This window comes from Dermacentor variabilis, chromosome 1, assembly GCF_050947875.1.
Source record: "Dermacentor variabilis isolate Ectoservices chromosome 1, ASM5094787v1, whole genome shotgun sequence".
In the NCBI taxonomy this organism is placed as follows: domain Eukaryota; kingdom Metazoa; phylum Arthropoda; class Arachnida; order Ixodida; family Ixodidae; genus Dermacentor; species Dermacentor variabilis.
Genome location: NC_134568.1, coordinates 150466992 through 150485145, shown reverse-complemented (window position 1 = coordinate 150485145; position 18154 = coordinate 150466992). Strand labels below are relative to the sequence as shown.

The 18154-nt window shown below is 44.6% G+C and overlaps 1 protein-coding gene across 6 annotated transcripts in view; it reads left to right on the top strand.

Moving 5' to 3' along the window:
- The first annotated feature begins 12790 nt into the window (after positions 1-12790).
- garz (Sec7 domain-containing protein garz) overlaps positions 12791-18154 on the top strand; it is a 100982-nt gene continuing 95618 nt past the window's right edge. For 3 of the 6 annotated variants that reach the window (XM_075697576.1, XM_075697547.1, XM_075697584.1), the window contains exons 1-4: positions 12797-12930; positions 13342-13450; positions 13578-13776; positions 16334-16561. In XM_075697576.1, the coding sequence (XP_075553691.1) occupies positions 13355-13450; positions 13578-13776; positions 16334-16561 (523 nt within the window). In that variant the 5' untranslated portion in view covers positions 12797-12930; positions 13342-13354. Of the gene's footprint in view, positions 12931-13035; positions 13058-13341; positions 13451-13577; positions 13777-16333; positions 16562-18154 lie in introns of those variants that run through there. The other 3 variants (XM_075697553.1, XM_075697561.1, XM_075697568.1) reach the window with 3 other exon arrangements.

Genomic DNA, 18154 nt, shown 5'->3' with positions numbered 1-18154 from the left:
TCGTGCGCGGCTGAGAAAATTCTCCAATCGTACCTATTTTCAGCTCGGCCGGCCGTCTCGTGCCCTGGCCGACAACATGGCCCAGATAAGTAACCTGTGAACAACCAAATCTACACTTTTCCGCTTTCATCGTTAAGCCGGCTTCCCTCAACCGTGAGAACACCTGTTTGAGGTGCGATACGTGTTGTTCGCTGTCCGAAAAAATTGCTACATCATCAAGATATGGCAACTGCTGCAAGTCTTTTAGGACAATGTCCATTAACTTAGAGAAGCTAAACGGCGCGTTCTTCAGCACGAAGCTGAGTGCGAGAGGGCGAAAAGTGCCTATAGGTGAGATGAATGCGGCATAGCGGCTGGCACCTTCTGAAAGGGGAACTTGCCAGTACCCCCGTACGAGATCTATCGTTGAAATGTGTATAGCGGCGCTAACTCTTTCAATTCGTTCCTCAATGTTGGGTATCGGGTACAGCTGATCCCTCTATAGTGATGGCATTTAACTTCCTGTAGTCAACACACGGACGAGGGTCCTTGTTAGAGGTTTCTACCAGTATTAGCGGTGACGTGTAGTCACTCTCAGCGGGCTCAATAACTCCCAACTCTAGCATGCGCTGTATCTCTGCCTCCATAATCTCTCTCTGTCTTGGACACACCCTGTAAGGCTTTGATTTTACGGGTTCGGTTGATGTCAGCTCTATTTCAGGCGTTATTAGTTCGGTTCTCCCCGGCCGATCGCTGAATCTGTCGAGATATTCCCCTAACACCCCTTTTAGCTCATCTAGCTGCTCGGGTCTTAGAGCGTGCGAGCTTACCGAATGTTTTACTACTTCTTCTAGGCCGATTTCAGAGTTGGAGGTCGCCCTATACTCCTTAATCTTGGTACTAGGGCCATCATGCTCTTTGATGGTATAGTTAACGACTCCGCTACGCTCTACATACGGCTTAATCAAATTGCTGCGATATATCCTCACCTCCTTCCTGCGACCGGGCATTTTCAGAGCATAGTTAGTATCTGAATGTTTGTGCAACACTTTAACGGGCCCGTCCCAGTGAACTTCAAGCTTGTTCTTTCTTGAAGGTTTGAGGATCATTACCTGGTCTCCGGCGTTAAACGTACGAAGCCTCGCATTCTTGTCGTAATAGAATTTGGCGTTCTTTTGAGCTACTCCCATGTTCTCTCCGACTAGTTCTTGGGTTGCGCTTAGCCGTTCCAGCAGTTTTAGCACGTATTCAACCACTGTAGGACTCTCTCCTCTTTCCTCCCACATCTCTCTTAACATTCTTAGTGGAGAACGGAGTGTCCTCCCATACACTAGTTCCGCTGGCGAGAACCCTGTCGCCTCATGTAGAACCGTTCGCAAAGCGAGCAAAGTTGCCGGCACACAGTTCTCCCAGTCCTCCTTGTGATCGTAACAGAGCGCACGCAAAACTCGCTTAAGCACCGAATGCCCCTTCTCTACACTGTTTGACTGAGAGTGATAGACGGAACTGTGTATCAACTTTACCCCGCACTTTTGCAAGAATGTGAAAGTCAGTGCGCTGGTGAATACTGACCCTTGATCCGCCTGAATTTCGGCTGGAAAGGATCGGCTGGAAACCCAACTCGTGCAAATACTGTCCAAAGCGCGTCTACTACTTCGGTGGAGCTGAGCTCTTTCAGAGGGATGGCTTCTGGAAACTTTGTAGCCGGACACAGCATGGTAAACAAGTATCTGTAACCCGACTTTGTGTTTGGTAGAGGCCCTACCGTGCCTATCACAAGTCGTCTGAAAGGTTCTGTTATTAAGGGCACTACCTTTAGTGGAGCTTTCCATGTCTCTCCTGGTTTACCCGAACGCTGGCAGGCGTCGCATGATCTTACAAAGTTTTCTACGTCTTTGAAACAACCAGGCCAGTAGTATTCCATAAGCAATCTTTCCTTTGATTTGTTTATGCCAAGGTGGCCGGACCACCCATTTCCATGACAGAGACTCAAAAGGTCCTCCCTGTACTTAGTAGGTACGACTAACTGATCTAAAATCCTACCCTTTCGATCTCTGTAGTGCCGATACAACAATCCTCCTCTCTCATGTATCGTCACGTTGCGTCTAGCAATGCCTTGTTTAGCTGTGTGATGTAATTTAGCTAAGCTCTCATCATTCTGTTGCTCGGCTGCCAGTGACTCTCTATCCACACGTAAGAGCTGATCAAAGTTCTTTGAGGCTGGTGATAATAATGACCCTGTCTCGCTTGCGAGTGCATCAGCGGGCTCTTCCTGCAGGGGTGAACTTTGACACCCTGGCACGCTCTCATTGAGCTGGTCAGCTGGCAGGCTTTCCTCAACTGTTTTTTCATCCCTCGAGCCTAGCTCGGATTCGGTTATTGAAGTTATCTCTTTTGCTGCTTCCGCTGGAGCAGCTTGTGCATTTTCAGACGTAAGCGACGCGATATTACGAGCTTGGCCTCGCGTCAGTGCCTGTACTACGCCCTCTCCCAGTTTAAGCCCTTTTTTACACAGTAACCGATTCGAACGATTCGAAAAAATGTAAGGGTACTGCAGTGACAAAAATTTGGAAACTGCAGCCTCGGTCACTAGCTCCCCGAATGGTCCACTGATTTTGACTTTGGCCATGGGCAGACACACGCTGTGCTCTTCTACAACCTGTTTGATCCATGCTACTTCTCCAGTGAAGTCACCTACCGTCACGTAAGACGGATGGACAATGTCCATCGTGACGGCACTGTCTCTTAGCACCCTGCATGGTTTGCCATTAACTTGCAAGTTGTGAAGATGTGGGCTTAAAAGTTCCCTATTCTCGTCTTTTTCATGCACGTAGGAGAAAACTACGCTAGGCTTCCTGCAGTTTACAGCTATGTTTCAGTTTGTGGCATTTATAACAGCGGATTGGTCTGAAAGATTCGAATTTTCTTTTCTGCTTTTTGGTACTGTTTCCCCGTTTGATTTCTCCTCACTCTTTTCTGAGGGCTTTTTCTCCCCGTCTACAGACTCCGGTCGTCTAGTCTGCGAACCATTTTTGAACGGAAATGGTTTCCGTGGTCCATTTCGACCGTCCCAATTTCCGTCCTCGGCATTCAACTTTCTACGCGTTGCGTACTCTTCGGCTAATTAGGCCGCCCTTTCCACAGTGTTTACATCCCCTCTGTCTTGCACCCACAGCTTCACAGATGGTGGGATGCTTTTGTAAAACTGCTCTAGACACATGCATTCAATGATCATTTCTCTGCTGTCGTACGCTTCCGCGCTTTTCAGCCACTCGACTAGGTTGGCCTATAAGCCGTATGCAATCTCCGAATACCCCTCGCTATCTTTCTTGCCTGTGCTTCTATACCTTTGCCGAAAAGCTTCGGCTGAAAGGCGGTATTTCTTCAGAAGATTGGCCTTGACCTTCGCATAATCATATGCATCTTCCGCACTGAGTCTGGCGATCACCTCTGCAGCCTCACACGGCAACATGGACAGCAACCGCTGTGGCCATGTACTCGGACCGAAGTTCATCTTCTCGCAAGTCCTTTCAAAATTTCCTAGGAACAAGCCTATATCGTTCCCGACCTCAAATGGCTTTAACAGCCTGTCCATGCGGTATGATTCTGCCTCACTTGATCGTCCCAGAGCCCCTTCACCTCCTTGAGACAACTCCAAACGTTTGTTTTCAAGTTCAAGTTGCATTTTTCTTAACTCGCGATCTTTATCGCGTTCCTCTCTCTCTCTGTCCCGTTCTTCTCTCTCCCGTTCTTCTCTCTCTCTGTCCCGTTTCTCTCTTTTTTTCAGAAGTTCCAACCCCATTTCAATTTCTTCCTCACTGGCCTGTTCGGAAATTAGCTCCAATAATTCCGCTTTTAGCATTTCCTTGCGTACGTCTAGGCCCAGTTCCTCACCAACAATCAACAATTCGTCTCTCAGCAGTGTCCTTAACTCCATGATTGCTGCTTTACTGCCTTGATCCTGCTCGCTAAATCTAGCTAGGAGAACACAACCTAGCTAACACTCAACAATCTAGCTTCCCTACTGTCCTAAACAGAACAACCACAAAATGAAGCCTAGAGAGTCAAAGCAAGAACCAAGCACTCACCGCAGACACAGCACCACGTCGCAAAGTCCATCCCACCGCTGCCACCAGTTGTTGGGATTGGGGGCTTAATCCCATCGCTCGTAATCAGTTGTCAAGATTGGAGTCGGGTATGAATTAGATGGTAGCTGGCCCATGCCGTAGTCCAACATATCCACGCTGAGGACGTTGCTGAAGGGAAGGACTGCTTGTCATCGAGAACGAGGAATATGGGTTTATTTGCAGTATCTACATCAGGACGTTGCAGTTCATCAGTCTAGCATGACTGCGAGAGAGGGTACACTGAGCAGCCGCACAACAGCGGTTTATAAACACTCGGTCCTCCCTCGATCCCTAGGTGAGGGAAACGTTCGACCAGTAGACGAGCCGCTTCTCTGCGGGAGGGCTTACACACACACACACACACACACACACACACACACACACACACACAGACACACACACACACACACACACACACACACACACACACACACACACACACACACACACACACACACACACACACACACACACACGGCAGCAAAATGTTGACGGCCGAATAGCTGTCAAGTTTCAACATTTATTTGGCGGCGCTTTAGGAATGTGTGGGAGAAGTGGTGGCGTGGGCGGGGAGGGGGGGTGCATGCGTCTTAATTTCGAGGGGGGGGGAGTCCGGGCCCCCCGGGCCCCCCCTTGGGTACGTGCCTGACGTGAACTATATGTGTCTCAGTATCGCTTTTCTTTCCAATAAACAAAGCTCCAACGCGCACACATAATACAACTAAAAATATATTTGACTTGGTACTTATTAGTCAGCACTTTCCAATAGACCAGGTTCGAACTTATGTAGTTGAAGGCATATCTGACCATAACATACCTATCTGCTTGCTGCCGCTCGGCCTTAGCTTTGCAGATCAACAGCGTGGATCAACTGTAATCGATTTTAAAAGGGCAGACGATAACAGTGTGCTAACCTACCTCGTACATCAGTTTGAATTTTTTTCACAGCTAGCTTCCGACGCAGCCAGTGATACTAATCTACTTTGGCTCAGGTTCAAATGTGCTGTTATCCACTGTATTACTAACTTCATACCAACGAAACTGAGGAAATCAACAGTGAATAATCCTTGGATAACACGTGAAGTGATTCAGGCAAAGCGAAGAATAAAAAGGCTGCGCAGGGTGGTGAAAAACACTGTGAGCCTTCTATTCGGCACAAACTACGCTGCGCCAAAGCAGAGTTCAGACAGAAAGCAAGAAATGCCACACAATACTACTTCAGCGTCACTCTTCCTAGTTTTATTAAAAGCTATCCTAGCAGTTTTTGGAGGCACCTTCGCACTAATAATTCCATGGCGCCGCACACGGGTCCCGAGGAAAGAGAGGAAAAAGCTAATGCATTCAACAATTTTTTCCGTTCAGTTTTCACCACAGATAACGGTATCATCCCTCCCATTTTATCCTTTGGTCCATCAAATCGATTGCCTTGAAGTCACAGATGCAGGAATACTCAACCTACTGCTTAACTTCGATCCTTAAAAAATCCAGCGGCCCAGACGATATTCCAAACGAGTTCCTTAGAAAATATGCGGAATGATGTAGTAAGTCTCTTGGGCTAATTTTCCGCAAATCACTTACTTTGTCTCAACTACCAGACGACTGGAAAATTGCAAAAATAATACCCGTTCACAAATTTGGAGATAAGTCTTCAGTACCAAATTACCGTCCGATATCTCTTACTAGCACTTCGTGTAAGTTATTCGAACACATTATCCTAAAACACATAACCGTTTTTCTTGAGAAACTAAATTTCTTGTCTCCTAATCAGCATGGATTTCGCAGCGGTTTGTCCACTATTACCCAGCTAACCGAGGTAGTTCATGACCTCGCACTTAACATCAATAATCACGGCCAAATGGACATGATTTTACTTTATTTATCAAAGGCCTTTGATTGCCTATGTCACAGTAAATTAATTGCAAAACTAAGAAGTGTAATCGGAGAGGGATGCGTTCTTTCATGGATAAAATATTTTTTAACAAACCGCTCACAGTTCGTGTTTTTCGAAGGTGTCAAATCAGAAACAGTTCCTGTAACTTCAGGAGTTCCTCAAGGTTCCGTCCTGAGACCACTATTATTTTTAATCTTTATAAATGATATTACAAAAAACATTGACTGTAGTATCAAGCTCTTCAGAGATGACTGCATTATTTATAAAGAAATTCACAGCATCACAGACCATCTTAAACTCAATGCATCCCTTGGTAAGTTAATAGACTGGTGCGCTAAATGTAAAAAAAATCCGTAACCATTGCAGTAACACGTCAACAGAACCCTTCCCAATTCACTTACACTATTAACGGTAAACCAGTAGCGAATGTGGAACAACATAAGTATTTAGGCGTTACGTTGACGTCTGACCTCAGATGGGACACACACGTTGCCAACATTACGGCAGCCGCACTACGCAAGCTGTTCTATGTAAAAAGATGTTTAAGAATGGCACCCGCGTCCGCAAAGCTACTAGCATACACTACATTCGTAAGACCAGTGTTAGAATATGCTAACACAGTTTGGTTCCCTCATTCCCTAACTAGTATAACAAAATTGGAGTCAGTGCAGCGCAAAGCCATAAGATCTGTGTATAACAAGTATAGACGCACGGACTCTCCCACTAACCTTCTAGCTTCTACTGGCATTAGGACTCTATCCACAAGGGCAAAGCAGGCACGTCTCAAGTTTTTGGACCAACTGCTGCATGACATCTATAAGATAGATGTGTCTAAGTATATCGCATTTTCACAGTCGCGCCCGACTCGTCATAAGCATAAATACACATTACCTGAATATTCTTTCAACAATGACTCGTTTGGGCAATCGTTTTTTCCATTGCGATACGCGAATGGAATCGGTTAAATCCCGATGTCACGGACGCCTGAACAGTGTCCGCTTTCAGTGCAAAGTTACCACATACATCTAACATCTAGTACCATCGCTATTGCCACGCATCCTCTCTCATTTGAACGCTAATTCCCTTTTCTTAGATTCCTGCACTTTTACAACTTATTTCCTTTCCTAATATTTGCTGGTGATGACCGTGGAAATGTGTACCGGTTGTCTTGGTGTAAGAGATTGCTTATGCTATTACCCATAATTTTGTTCTTGCACTAGCACTGGAAGAAGAAGAAGAGGGCCAACCGAGCAGACTTGCTCTACATGTGCTCCCTATTCAGCTTGCGATTCCTGTGGATCGCCCCCTCGCAACGCTTGACTCTCCGCAGCATTCGACTCAGCTCAAGACCCGCCATTCAGATAGACCACGCACACCGACGTGAGTTTATTCTTCGCGCAAGTACTAATCCTGAAACTTTCAAGGTAACGGCCGTGCCCAGCTAAGCCTATATACTCACGATTGCTGAGTCCCCCTGCCTGAGGCCACGTGCCTCGCGCCTCGTGCCTCGAGATCCACGTGCACGCCGAGCCACCCGACAACGGCTTTTTAATGTTTTTTCTCTCTTTAAACGTAGCCGCAACCTAGCGTTATGGAAGTTGACCGAACGAATTCCATAACAGGAATAACAAATAATGAAGCAGAGATGAACGACACAGAGCCGACGTTCGACAGCAACAACGGAAAAACACTATGCAAGACGGGGCCGTGGGTGATGCTACTAGCGCGACATCAGAAGAAGAAAGAATCCATCGCAACGTCGAAGACGCAGAAGGAGTTCTCATACGAACACAGCAAGGGGCAGAACACGAATGATGCCCCTTGAAAGCCATGGGGCCACAACAACGCAAGCAAGCCACGTCCTCGCTGGCCAACGACCCCACCGCTACCAGAAAACCATTACAAGATTGTTCACAGACCTAAAGCCGGTAGGAAAGTATCAAACTGGAAAGACGGAGTGATAGCAAGAGGATTAACCCAAGCATGCGGAGTCACACCCCAGGAGCTATACGCCAAAGTGATCATACAGACACAGCGGCAACAAAACTTAATTCTGGCAAGTACCGAAGAAGAGGATTGCGCACTTAAACTAGCAGAAATAACAAGCATCGAAATAGGACACTAACATACGAAGTCACACCGTACCTCAAGCCAATTCCGGGCACTGTACATACGTGCCAAGGACGCAAGCACAGCGGAAGAGCTGGGCATAGCCCTGGTCATCGCAACGTGCAAGAAGACCCTGGTTACCGTGGTGACGAACTCGCAAGAAGCATGCAGAGGGTACTACATGAACGGAAGGATCGGAAAGGCAGCACTTCGTCTTGAACAACACCGAGATAGAAGTAGCACAAATCCTCTGGACGCCGGGACACGAGTCTCTCGCGGGGAACCAGGTGGCGCACGCCGCGGCTCGAAATCATGCACGCCGAGCCACCCCCGACACGCAGAGAACACGGACCAATGAGTGTGACGAGGATGATGATCGGATATCCAAGAAGTACTCGGATATCTTGGCGCACTACAGGAAGCAGAGGCGTCGCTACCCGCCCGCGCATAAGACGATGAGTAGGGAACAAGCGGTAACCTGGAGAAGGCTCTACCTACCCGCATGGAACACTGCTGCACGCCATGTATCCGGGCGCCTACGGGCGAGACTGCAAGTTCTGCTCGCCGGACACGCCCAACACCTTGCGCCATATGGTGCTGGGGTGCAGGAATAACCGAGAAGTACCACCGTCATCACCACCACCAGGCGATAAGGCGATAACATGCAGGAAGAAGCGGATTCAGAGGAAAAATTGGAAGACCAGTGGGAGGCTCTGCTGGTGACGCAAGACCCTAGCCAGCTGCGGTTGGTGAACAGGGCTCGGGCGGCGGCAGCGAGCCATGGCTACCTGGACTGAGGAGGCCACCCACCTTTGGGCTCAAGAAGCCTGGTCTAACAATAAAGTTTATTTCTCTCTCTCTGTACAATCACTTGCTTGCTTTTTTATTCCATTCCCATTTTTGTAACATTGTAATCCTGTGCCTGGTTGTGCTTCGCTTTTGCAATATTATTTTGTGGTGTTCGCACATTGCGCATGATCGATACAGCGTTGATTCTCTTTGCTTGGCAAACTGGTTGTAAACCATCCTCGTGGCTGTGCTTCATTTTCGTGTGCGCAGCATGCACGTTTTCGAAATGTTACTTTTAATTTGTAGGTGATCTTTGCCTTAAATGCCCTGTATAGAAGCTTGCTTTCTTCTCTTTTTCCTCGAGTAATATTTTGTATTTTAAATTTTTTTCACAATGTGCTTGATTGTGCACTGTTAAACTTTATTGTAATACTGATGTTCGAACTTGCTTGAAAAACTGCTTACACCACATTTATTGCTTTAACGCTACCCTTGCGGATGTGCTTCGTTATTTTCTTGTCGATTCTTTTTATCTTTTTCCTTTTATTTTCTTTTTAAACATGATTGTTTTGTAATGCCCACCTGCTATGCTCTCAACTGAGAGTGGCCAGTATTGAAAATAAATAAATAAATAAATAAATAAATAAATAAATAATGTAGCTTGAAACGTTCAGATGTCAATTGGAAAGTTGCGGGGCTCCACAAATATTGCCCAACCCAGGCGCTTCCAACGAGATAAACTTAGCGTGGCAGTTTTTATTCGAGAAGAACGAGAGCCCGCGGAGTTTAAGAAATACCACGTGACAGCGCACTCTGCGCCCGAATGCATGCCCGAATGCTTCTATTGAGGGATTTTAAATGCCCCACAATTACAGCGCCCTCAACGGTGCTTTGCAAAAAACACCGCTCGCTTCGCGGCTTTCGTGCTGCCCGCGACAGATCTTCGCGTTGTGCTTGGTTCCGAGAAAAACGCCTGTGGGTTCGGGCGGTAGTTGAAATACAGCGCGGCTCCAGTTTCTATGGCGATAATTGCGCTCTCACGCTAGCAGAGGGCATGCGGAGGAAAAATGACAAGCTCATAAGTTCGAATTCGGGAGCAAGACCCCAACAAGCAAACACGCATTGTAACAAGCTTGATAACGTCGTGTGAATTGCGCTGGCTGTCACAAAAAGAATTGTAAACTGACACGGAAGGTTGCTTTTTAGCTTCCTGTCCATTCCTTGTCGGCAGAGAATTTGTAATTTGATATTACTTACGTGCCTTTTCCACGTCGTACAAAAGTTTCACACAGATGGGTCTTTTCATGAATAACGGTTGTATAGATTTATCCGCTGTGATGTCTGTCTAAAGAATGTGTTCAGACAAGTCGCCCTCTGCCAAAATGCAGTATAGGCGCCTTTTCAGCACGTCCGATCTAGCTTTTTTGATGACGCAAGACGGTATCTCGCTGCAGGCCTCAGCAATCTCTGCCTTTAGCGCTTCTGGTGTAGTTGTAGGTTTGCGGTACACTCGGTCTTTCACATGTCCTCACAAGAAGAAGTCAAGATGTGTCAAGTCCGGTGACATTGCAGGCCATGCCACTGGTCCATGCCACCCGACCCACTGGCGTTTGAAGGCTTCGTCAAGCCAGGCTCGTGCAAGGCTGCTGCTGTGAGCTGGTGCACCGTCGTGCTGATGCCTATTTAAAAACGCAAGAGGAAGATCACAGCGAAAATCTTCGACTGGGCCTTCCAAGATGTCGTTCGCGTACCGCTAAACAGTGAGCATGTGGTAAAAAAATATGGGGCCAATTATTCTTCCGTCAAAGATACCGCACCAGACACTGAATGACCATTGGTACTGGTGTCTAGTCTGCGCCACCCAATGCGGGTTCGTATCGCTCCAGTAATGCGCATTATGGATGTTGACTTGAGAATTTCTGGAGAAGGTTGCCTCATCTGTCCAGAGCACTTTGTCAACAAAATCCGGTATTTCGTCACTGTTCACAAGGGTCCAATTTGAGAAATCAAGGCCATTCAAAGTCTATTTCTTGCAGCTTTTGATGCAGTTGGAGGTGATACGGATGCATTTCAGCCTTCCTAAGAACTCTTGACACTGAAGACTTTGAAATGCCGACCTCAGCACTCACATATCACGCACGCTGGAATGAGGGTTGGCAGTCATGAAAGCCAAAATGTCTCCTTGAGCCTCTTGCACTGATGGTCCCCTTTCTGTGCCGCGTCTTCTTGAAGCTTCCTGTTTCAGCGTCAAGTAACTCCTCATAATTGTGTCCGCGCTAGGTCTTCCCCCACATTGCCAATTTCGGTATACCTTGGCAGCTTTCCTCTTGTCGCCCCGTGCCGCTCCCAAGGCTAAGACCATGTTCGCCTTCTGCTCGCTTGAGTACGGCATGCTTTAGGCACTGCAAACAAATTCTTCGAAACGTTTGCGCGGCATGACAGTAATAGACAGCCGAGCTCGCATGAATCTAGCCGCTGGCACAGCTTGGAAGAAAAGCGGCGTTGTAACAAATGATGCTCTCTCTCGCATAGGTTCCAGATCTATGATGCATGTTTTGTGTGTATTTTTTCTATTCCGCATCGACTTGAACACTCGAAAAAAAAAAAAAGCTCTTCTCGTCATATCGGAATAAACGGCTGATGACGGCGCGTTCTTCGCCGACAGGCGCGAGCGGCTGCTGACGAAGCGCTTTTTCGGAGCGCCGGCGCCATACGCTGCCGGAAATGTCAGAGCCGAGCAAAGGTTGTAGCCCTTTCTCGTAAGTGAAAGAAGGCGCGGTGCTGGCGGTGTTTTTGCAAATCACTCACGAGAGCGCTGTAATCCTGTAATCGCGGCGCATTCGGCGCTCAGAGCGCGCTGCCGCGTAGTGCTTTTTAAACTCCACGGACTTTCGTTTTTGCCGAATAAAAACGGACACGCTAAGTCTATCTCGTTGGAAGTGCCTGTGTTGGGCAATATTTGTGAAGCTCCACAACTTTCCTATTGAGGCCCGAACGTTTCAAGCTATATTTACAAATTTAAGTAATTTATCTCGGCTAATTACTCAAACAAAGACGAGCAAGAAAATGGCACTGCAAGTTTAGATAAACGCTAACAACATCCACGCAATTTCTGTTCTGAAGAACCCATAGGTTTTTTTCAAAATCTTGGTCCAAGTTAGCTGGGACACCCTGTATATACAGGCCACAATTCGTTATAGAAGGGCTGTCCTATGTGTGAGCTATTTGGCAAGGTAGCAACAGCAACCATGATCAGCAGAGACCGGAAGAGTTTGCCTAGAAAGATTAGCTCTAAAATGAAGAATCAATGCACCTTTGTACAACAAACCACTTTGGCATACAGAGCTCCTATCTACCCCAATACATTTGTAGGCTAATAGACTGCAGTACAGGCTATCAGATTTGTTAGTGTATCAGGTCTATTGCATATTACAAATGAACAATAACGGCTACCAGCTTTATTGGTGTATCAGTTTTATTGTTTCATTATCTAAAAAGATGAAACCAATATTTCTATTCAAATTTTTCCTAGCCTCAATACCCCCCCCCCCCCCCCCCCCGCTTTCCAAAATGAAAACTCTCTGTCTATGAAAACAAAAATTGAAGTGCGCAGTTTTGACGCATGTAAATTCTTGTAATCTCATATATTGCTCGAATGCAGAATTGTTTGCCAGTACAAATTTAGCAACAATTTTTTGAAACCATCTTTGAACTCAAGCGATACCAAAGAACTGAATCTTAAATTTCGCGCCTGTGATGTCTTTGGTAATAAAAACTGCCAAATTTATTGTAAATTGTAACAAATAATGAAGTTTTATAATAAATAATTTAAATATTGTGATCGTTAAAGGCTTTATTAAAATATATTAAACAAATATTCCGTACCGTCATGGCTCACCCTTTGAGATGACGTTCATGCTCATGGTGATCGTGATCGTTTGCTCTAGCTGCTATTTCCCCCTCCCCCCCTTTTTTTTTAGTTTCGCAGAGCATATGGCTTGAGTAATAATTTTTAGCAAGTTACCTCTGCAAGTGGTATGTAGTCCTGTTTACATTCATTTTACTAACGCCGATCCTGCGCCGGTCCTCTGACGTGGCGCGGTGGCTTCAGCCTTGCGTCACAGGCTTTCATATGACAGTGCCCGACGCCAACTCGGGACTTGTAAGCGCGTAATTCTACAGGAAAACACTTGATCTGAGGATTTAACTTCACAAAATAAACGGCAGACAGTACAGTTTAGGTTTTACACAATGTAGTGTTCGATAATCGTAGCAGACAGCTGGGAACATGGTTGATGTGGGCTGTGTCGGCTGCTTTCAGTGCTCGCTGATCTGCCAAAACCCTACGGCCCTTGCGCTGCATGACGCGTAGAAAGAAATGCTGCAGCCCGGCAACTTGTGGACAACCTACTAATTGTACTTATGTTTCGATCCATTTAATTTCAGCAGAACGAGCAGAATGTATGTTCCGGAAAACCACATCTACATCATCGCCGGGGAGGTAGCGGTCATAACAGCCGCCTTGAGACGGAGCAATACTGGACAGAACAATCAGGTATGCCCTGAACATTGCTCAGAATACGAAGCAGTTCATTGTGATCCAACTGTGGAAATATGATTAACTCGCGCATTGGGCACCCGCGATATGTCTACGTCTTCATTCACGTACACTTATTTTGCAGGCGGAAGAACATGATGCCCTTAATCGCAGTTTTTCCAACTTGAAGGACGCTCTGGGGCGCTCCACTGATATTTCAGACATCGAGCCAAGCGTTTATTTCGGACCTTTTTTGGAAGCCATACGCTCAGATGACACTAGTGGCATTGTGACTGGCCAAGCTCTTGCGTCTGTAAACAAATTCCTCTCCTATGGTCTTTTAGGTAAGTTCTGCCATTATTAGTACAATGTCAGCTGGTTTTTGTGTATTTATTTTTCCCTCGTGACTTGGATTTATTTGCCTTTTGCAATTGTTGATAAAAGCTTCAATTAGTTTCACTACAGCTTTGGCAACTTCTGCATGTCATGCACGTGTGATGTTGTTTGTAGGCACTGTTTTACAGACATTTCTTATAAACTCTGTGTCTCTTGTGTTATGTTTACTGTGGCTCCTAGGCAGGTGATAGGTGGAGTCTCTGTGCGCTTCCATTTAAATTATCGTAATATTCATGTCAGCTTAATTTTAAGTGCAAGTTTTCAATTGTTGGAGCATGTAATTGGGAAAACAAGATGTCCTCATGACTATGGGAGACATTTTGTGTTCTGCAGAGCACTGTTTTTTTCTGTTGTATGGTTCATCTCTGGGTCTCGCCAGCAGTGTTATGTGAAATGTTTCAACTTTCAGGTATCCTTATTTCTACTAGCCGCAGTAGTTTATTGGCTAAGTTGGTAGGCTGCTAAGCCCTTTGAGTGATGAGAGTGAGTCTTGCTTGTTCAGGTGATTTTTCGCCAAATCTGTCAAGCATAAGTTCACCTTATTCACACATTGGGCAGCTAGTTTGGAGTGCCAGCAATGAGACCATGCTCATCCATTCTAGTTTAACAGTGCAGAAAATCTTTGTCTTAAGCTGCTAACAGGGGTCACAGGCCAAGACTACCACCAAATTATATGGGAAAAGACTGATTTATTGCGTGTATTTAAAATAACATCTGTCAGATTGCTATGGTAATAGTGACTGTGTTGGCTATCTGTAATAGAATTATTGAGTACGGAGGAAGATTTGGTACTGGACAAGAGCATTGAAAGATATATAGACAATATATATATATATATATATATATATATATATATATATATATATATATATATATATATATATATATATATATATAGACAAGAGCATTGGATTTGATATAGTTCAATGGTAGAGTCCTGCACGCGTAACGCAGAATATGTGAGTTTGTCTCCCACTTGCAAAAGTTGTCTTTTCGTCAACTTTAATTTGCCTTTTCCTTATTATTTCTACATTTGCCCCTATGCCTTCATTGGCTTCGTTGTCTGTTGACTTCATGTAGCTAACAAAAAAATCCAGCCCCTCAATTCCTCTTATCTTTCTTGCTTGTTACATTATGCAGGCACTTGCGTTAGTGTGCTTTTTAGCACCACAAGGTAAACTTTGGGTCCTTAACTACTCCTTCTTTCTATGTTTTAATGCTTTAGTGGGTGACATGCAATTGTCAACTATAAGTGAACTGGCAATGGTATCAGCTGACTTAACTGCCCAGTTGCAGTAGTTAGCAGGTGTCGGGGAAAAAAAAAAGTGCAGTGCCTTTGCAAAGCTCACTGTTTCAGAGGACCAGAGGTGTTGTGTTAGCTTTATGCCATTGTTTTTCATTCAAGTGTTGTTGGGAACTTGCATAAAATGCATGAACTTGCATAGCGATAATGAGTGCATCCATTACTAGCGCATGTCATACAACCTCATCAACTTAACAGAACTAAAATGGTGATTAAGACTGTGCTTTCACGTTGGAATGACTGGCACTCTTGCAGGCATTAGAGCACCTGTTTACTGGTTCAAGTTTTGTTATTATTACGACCGGCGCCTGATGGAAGACGAAAAGACACAGTTTAGTGCTGGTTACGATAGTACAAAAACAACTTGCCCAGAACTGCATCTTCCCAAGTTTTGCTGGTGGGAACTTGCTTCTTGGCTATGCTTTCCTTTTGCATAGCCAAGTTCTACCCTCTTATGGCTTTATAGTATTTAAAATATTTGAAAAATATTTTTTGAAATATTTAAAATGTTTTTTTTTTTGCTGTTTCATCATCATCAGCCTATATTTATGTCCGCTGCAGGAAGAAGGCCTCTCCCTGCGATACGGTACTTTTCCTGTCCGATGATAATGCCAGGACTAATTTTTGTGCAATGTTTTGTGGTGTTTTGTTTACACATGCACATTTACTTCAACTTTTCTGAAAAAAGAAATATCCTGACCTTAAGCTTCTAAAAAAAAAGACAGTGTCTATAGTTTTACATGTGTATCTTATGTGAAGAAACCTTAAAATGTGACGATTCATGTTCCAGAAACAGACAACAAACATTACAGTCAGGTGTTCATGGGTTAGTTGCCTGACTTTTAACGTAGCAAAATCAGAAGCCCTGGAAATAAGTTATGCTATTTAGCTTGAAATGCTTTATAAGCAGCTTTATAACCATTTCACTCTATTAGAAGCTTTAGGTTGGTAGTAACAGTCTTATCCCGCCGTGGTTGCTTAGTGGCTATGGTGTTGGGCTGCTGAGCGCGACGAAATGCAAGGGGGCGAAATGCAAAAGCACCCACGTGCTTAGATTTAGGTGCATGTTAAGTACCTGAGGTGGTCCAAATTTCTGGAGTCCCTCACTACGGCATGCCTCATAATCAGATCATGGTTTTTGCACGTAAAACGCCATCATTAATTAATTAATAACAGTCTTATTGCGTGAATTTGCATTTCAGATCACAGACTGGAGTCATCAGCATCTGCAGCTGAAAGCATAGCAGATGCCGTTACACATGCTCGTTTCATGGGCATTGACCCTGCATCAGATGAAGTGGTGCTCATGAAAATACTGCTTGTGCTGCGATCTCTTTTTCTATCACACGTTGGTGCATTGCTTTCAAATGAGTCCGTTTGTGAAATGATGCAATCTTGTATTCGCATCTGCTTCGAGACAAGGCTCAGTGGTAAGTCATTGGTACACATTATTATTTATTATTTATAGTTTAATTTATTAGTAACCTTTCATATTAAGTCCATGCTAATCAACACCAAAGTTCTGATTATCATGGACTACTATACACATTCAGAAACTATGTGATTCTGCAAGCAAGAATAATACTTGCCAGAACTACTACAATTTCCAATAGGGAACTTTGTTTAGCTTCGGCAGTTACAGTATTTTCAGTTAAAGAGGCCTTGTAACAATTTTTAAATATGGTAAATAAGCTTTAATCATTGCTAGGCAATGATTATGTATCATGCGCCAAATATTTTTTTGTATTCAGATGGGAGCCCACAATTTCGCTTGAAATGGTACCTGCTCTTTCCTTCAACTTTTAAAACTCCTGCCAATTTTTGTCTTACCTGTACATGAGATTAAATAAGATGACTACTGGGCATATTTTTTTTAAAGTTATATGTGACGACTAAGCAGTGCTTCTGGCAGACAAAAAAAAAACCTAAAAAGGTATCATCACTGATGAAATAGTGGTGCCATCTATTCGTGGAGAACAACACCATGACAGTAATATCTCCTCCGAGAAGGGCGGTGCAATGGAGGCAAAGAGTTGCATACTAAGATTATCAAGATGAAGTCTGGTGCTGCAATTGTTCAACCACTAGACTTGGTGTATGTGCTCTCGAAGAATGCAGAGTTTTGTGTGAAGGTCTGCCATCTTGCATGCGAGGTGAAATAGTACACTTGTGAGAGCAAGCCATACATCACACTTACAAGAGCCAAGCTTGTTGCAGCACCAGCCATGAGAGTGTTGTGAAGTCACATTAGCTGGGACGCTTGAGGATGCTTTATTACAATCTTCAGAGTTATGGAAGTTCTTTATTTTTTTTTTTTTTTGCAATGGCAAGAAATATGTTGTTGCATGTGTTCAGGCATCACCTAATGCAGGATACCTTACAAGGTGCAGTAGTGCCATCTGTTGCAAAACACATTTCACTTGGCAAACCTGAACGTGTAAAACATACAAAAAGAAAGCACTTGTTTTTAGGATTTTGTGCCACAAAGAACTAAAGCAATTTTAGAAGCAGTTGTCTGGGCAGTGGCCTTCAAGAAAGGTGCCAAATTCTAGTAATGGGGTGATGTTGACATTGCCTGCTACGTTTAGATTGTGCCGCTGTGTTGAATCACGAACATCTGGAGAAATGAATTTGATTGCAGCATATGTATTGCCACATATTGTAATGATATAGTATTGTTATAACTATTTATGGCCGAATTGGGCAAGAGGCCTATAGGCCATTTTTGCATTGCTTTTTACAACTTGTTCAAGCATTTCTAAACACTTCTGCATATAACATCTTCATAATATGATTACATAAAGAAAAAGCAAAGAGGATGCTTTTGACTTCAGGTGTCTGCTGTGAATAAAGAAACACTAGGAGTATTGAGATTTGCATCGCTGTTGAGGCTTGTCCATGGCATCAAGTGGCTCATCTCTTCAAACTTGCCAGCCTGTACTAAGGGCGGTTACTCTTTCTTTTCTTTCTTTTCTTTCTTTATTCAATACTGCAAACCTTGTACAGGTCCAAGCAGGATGGGT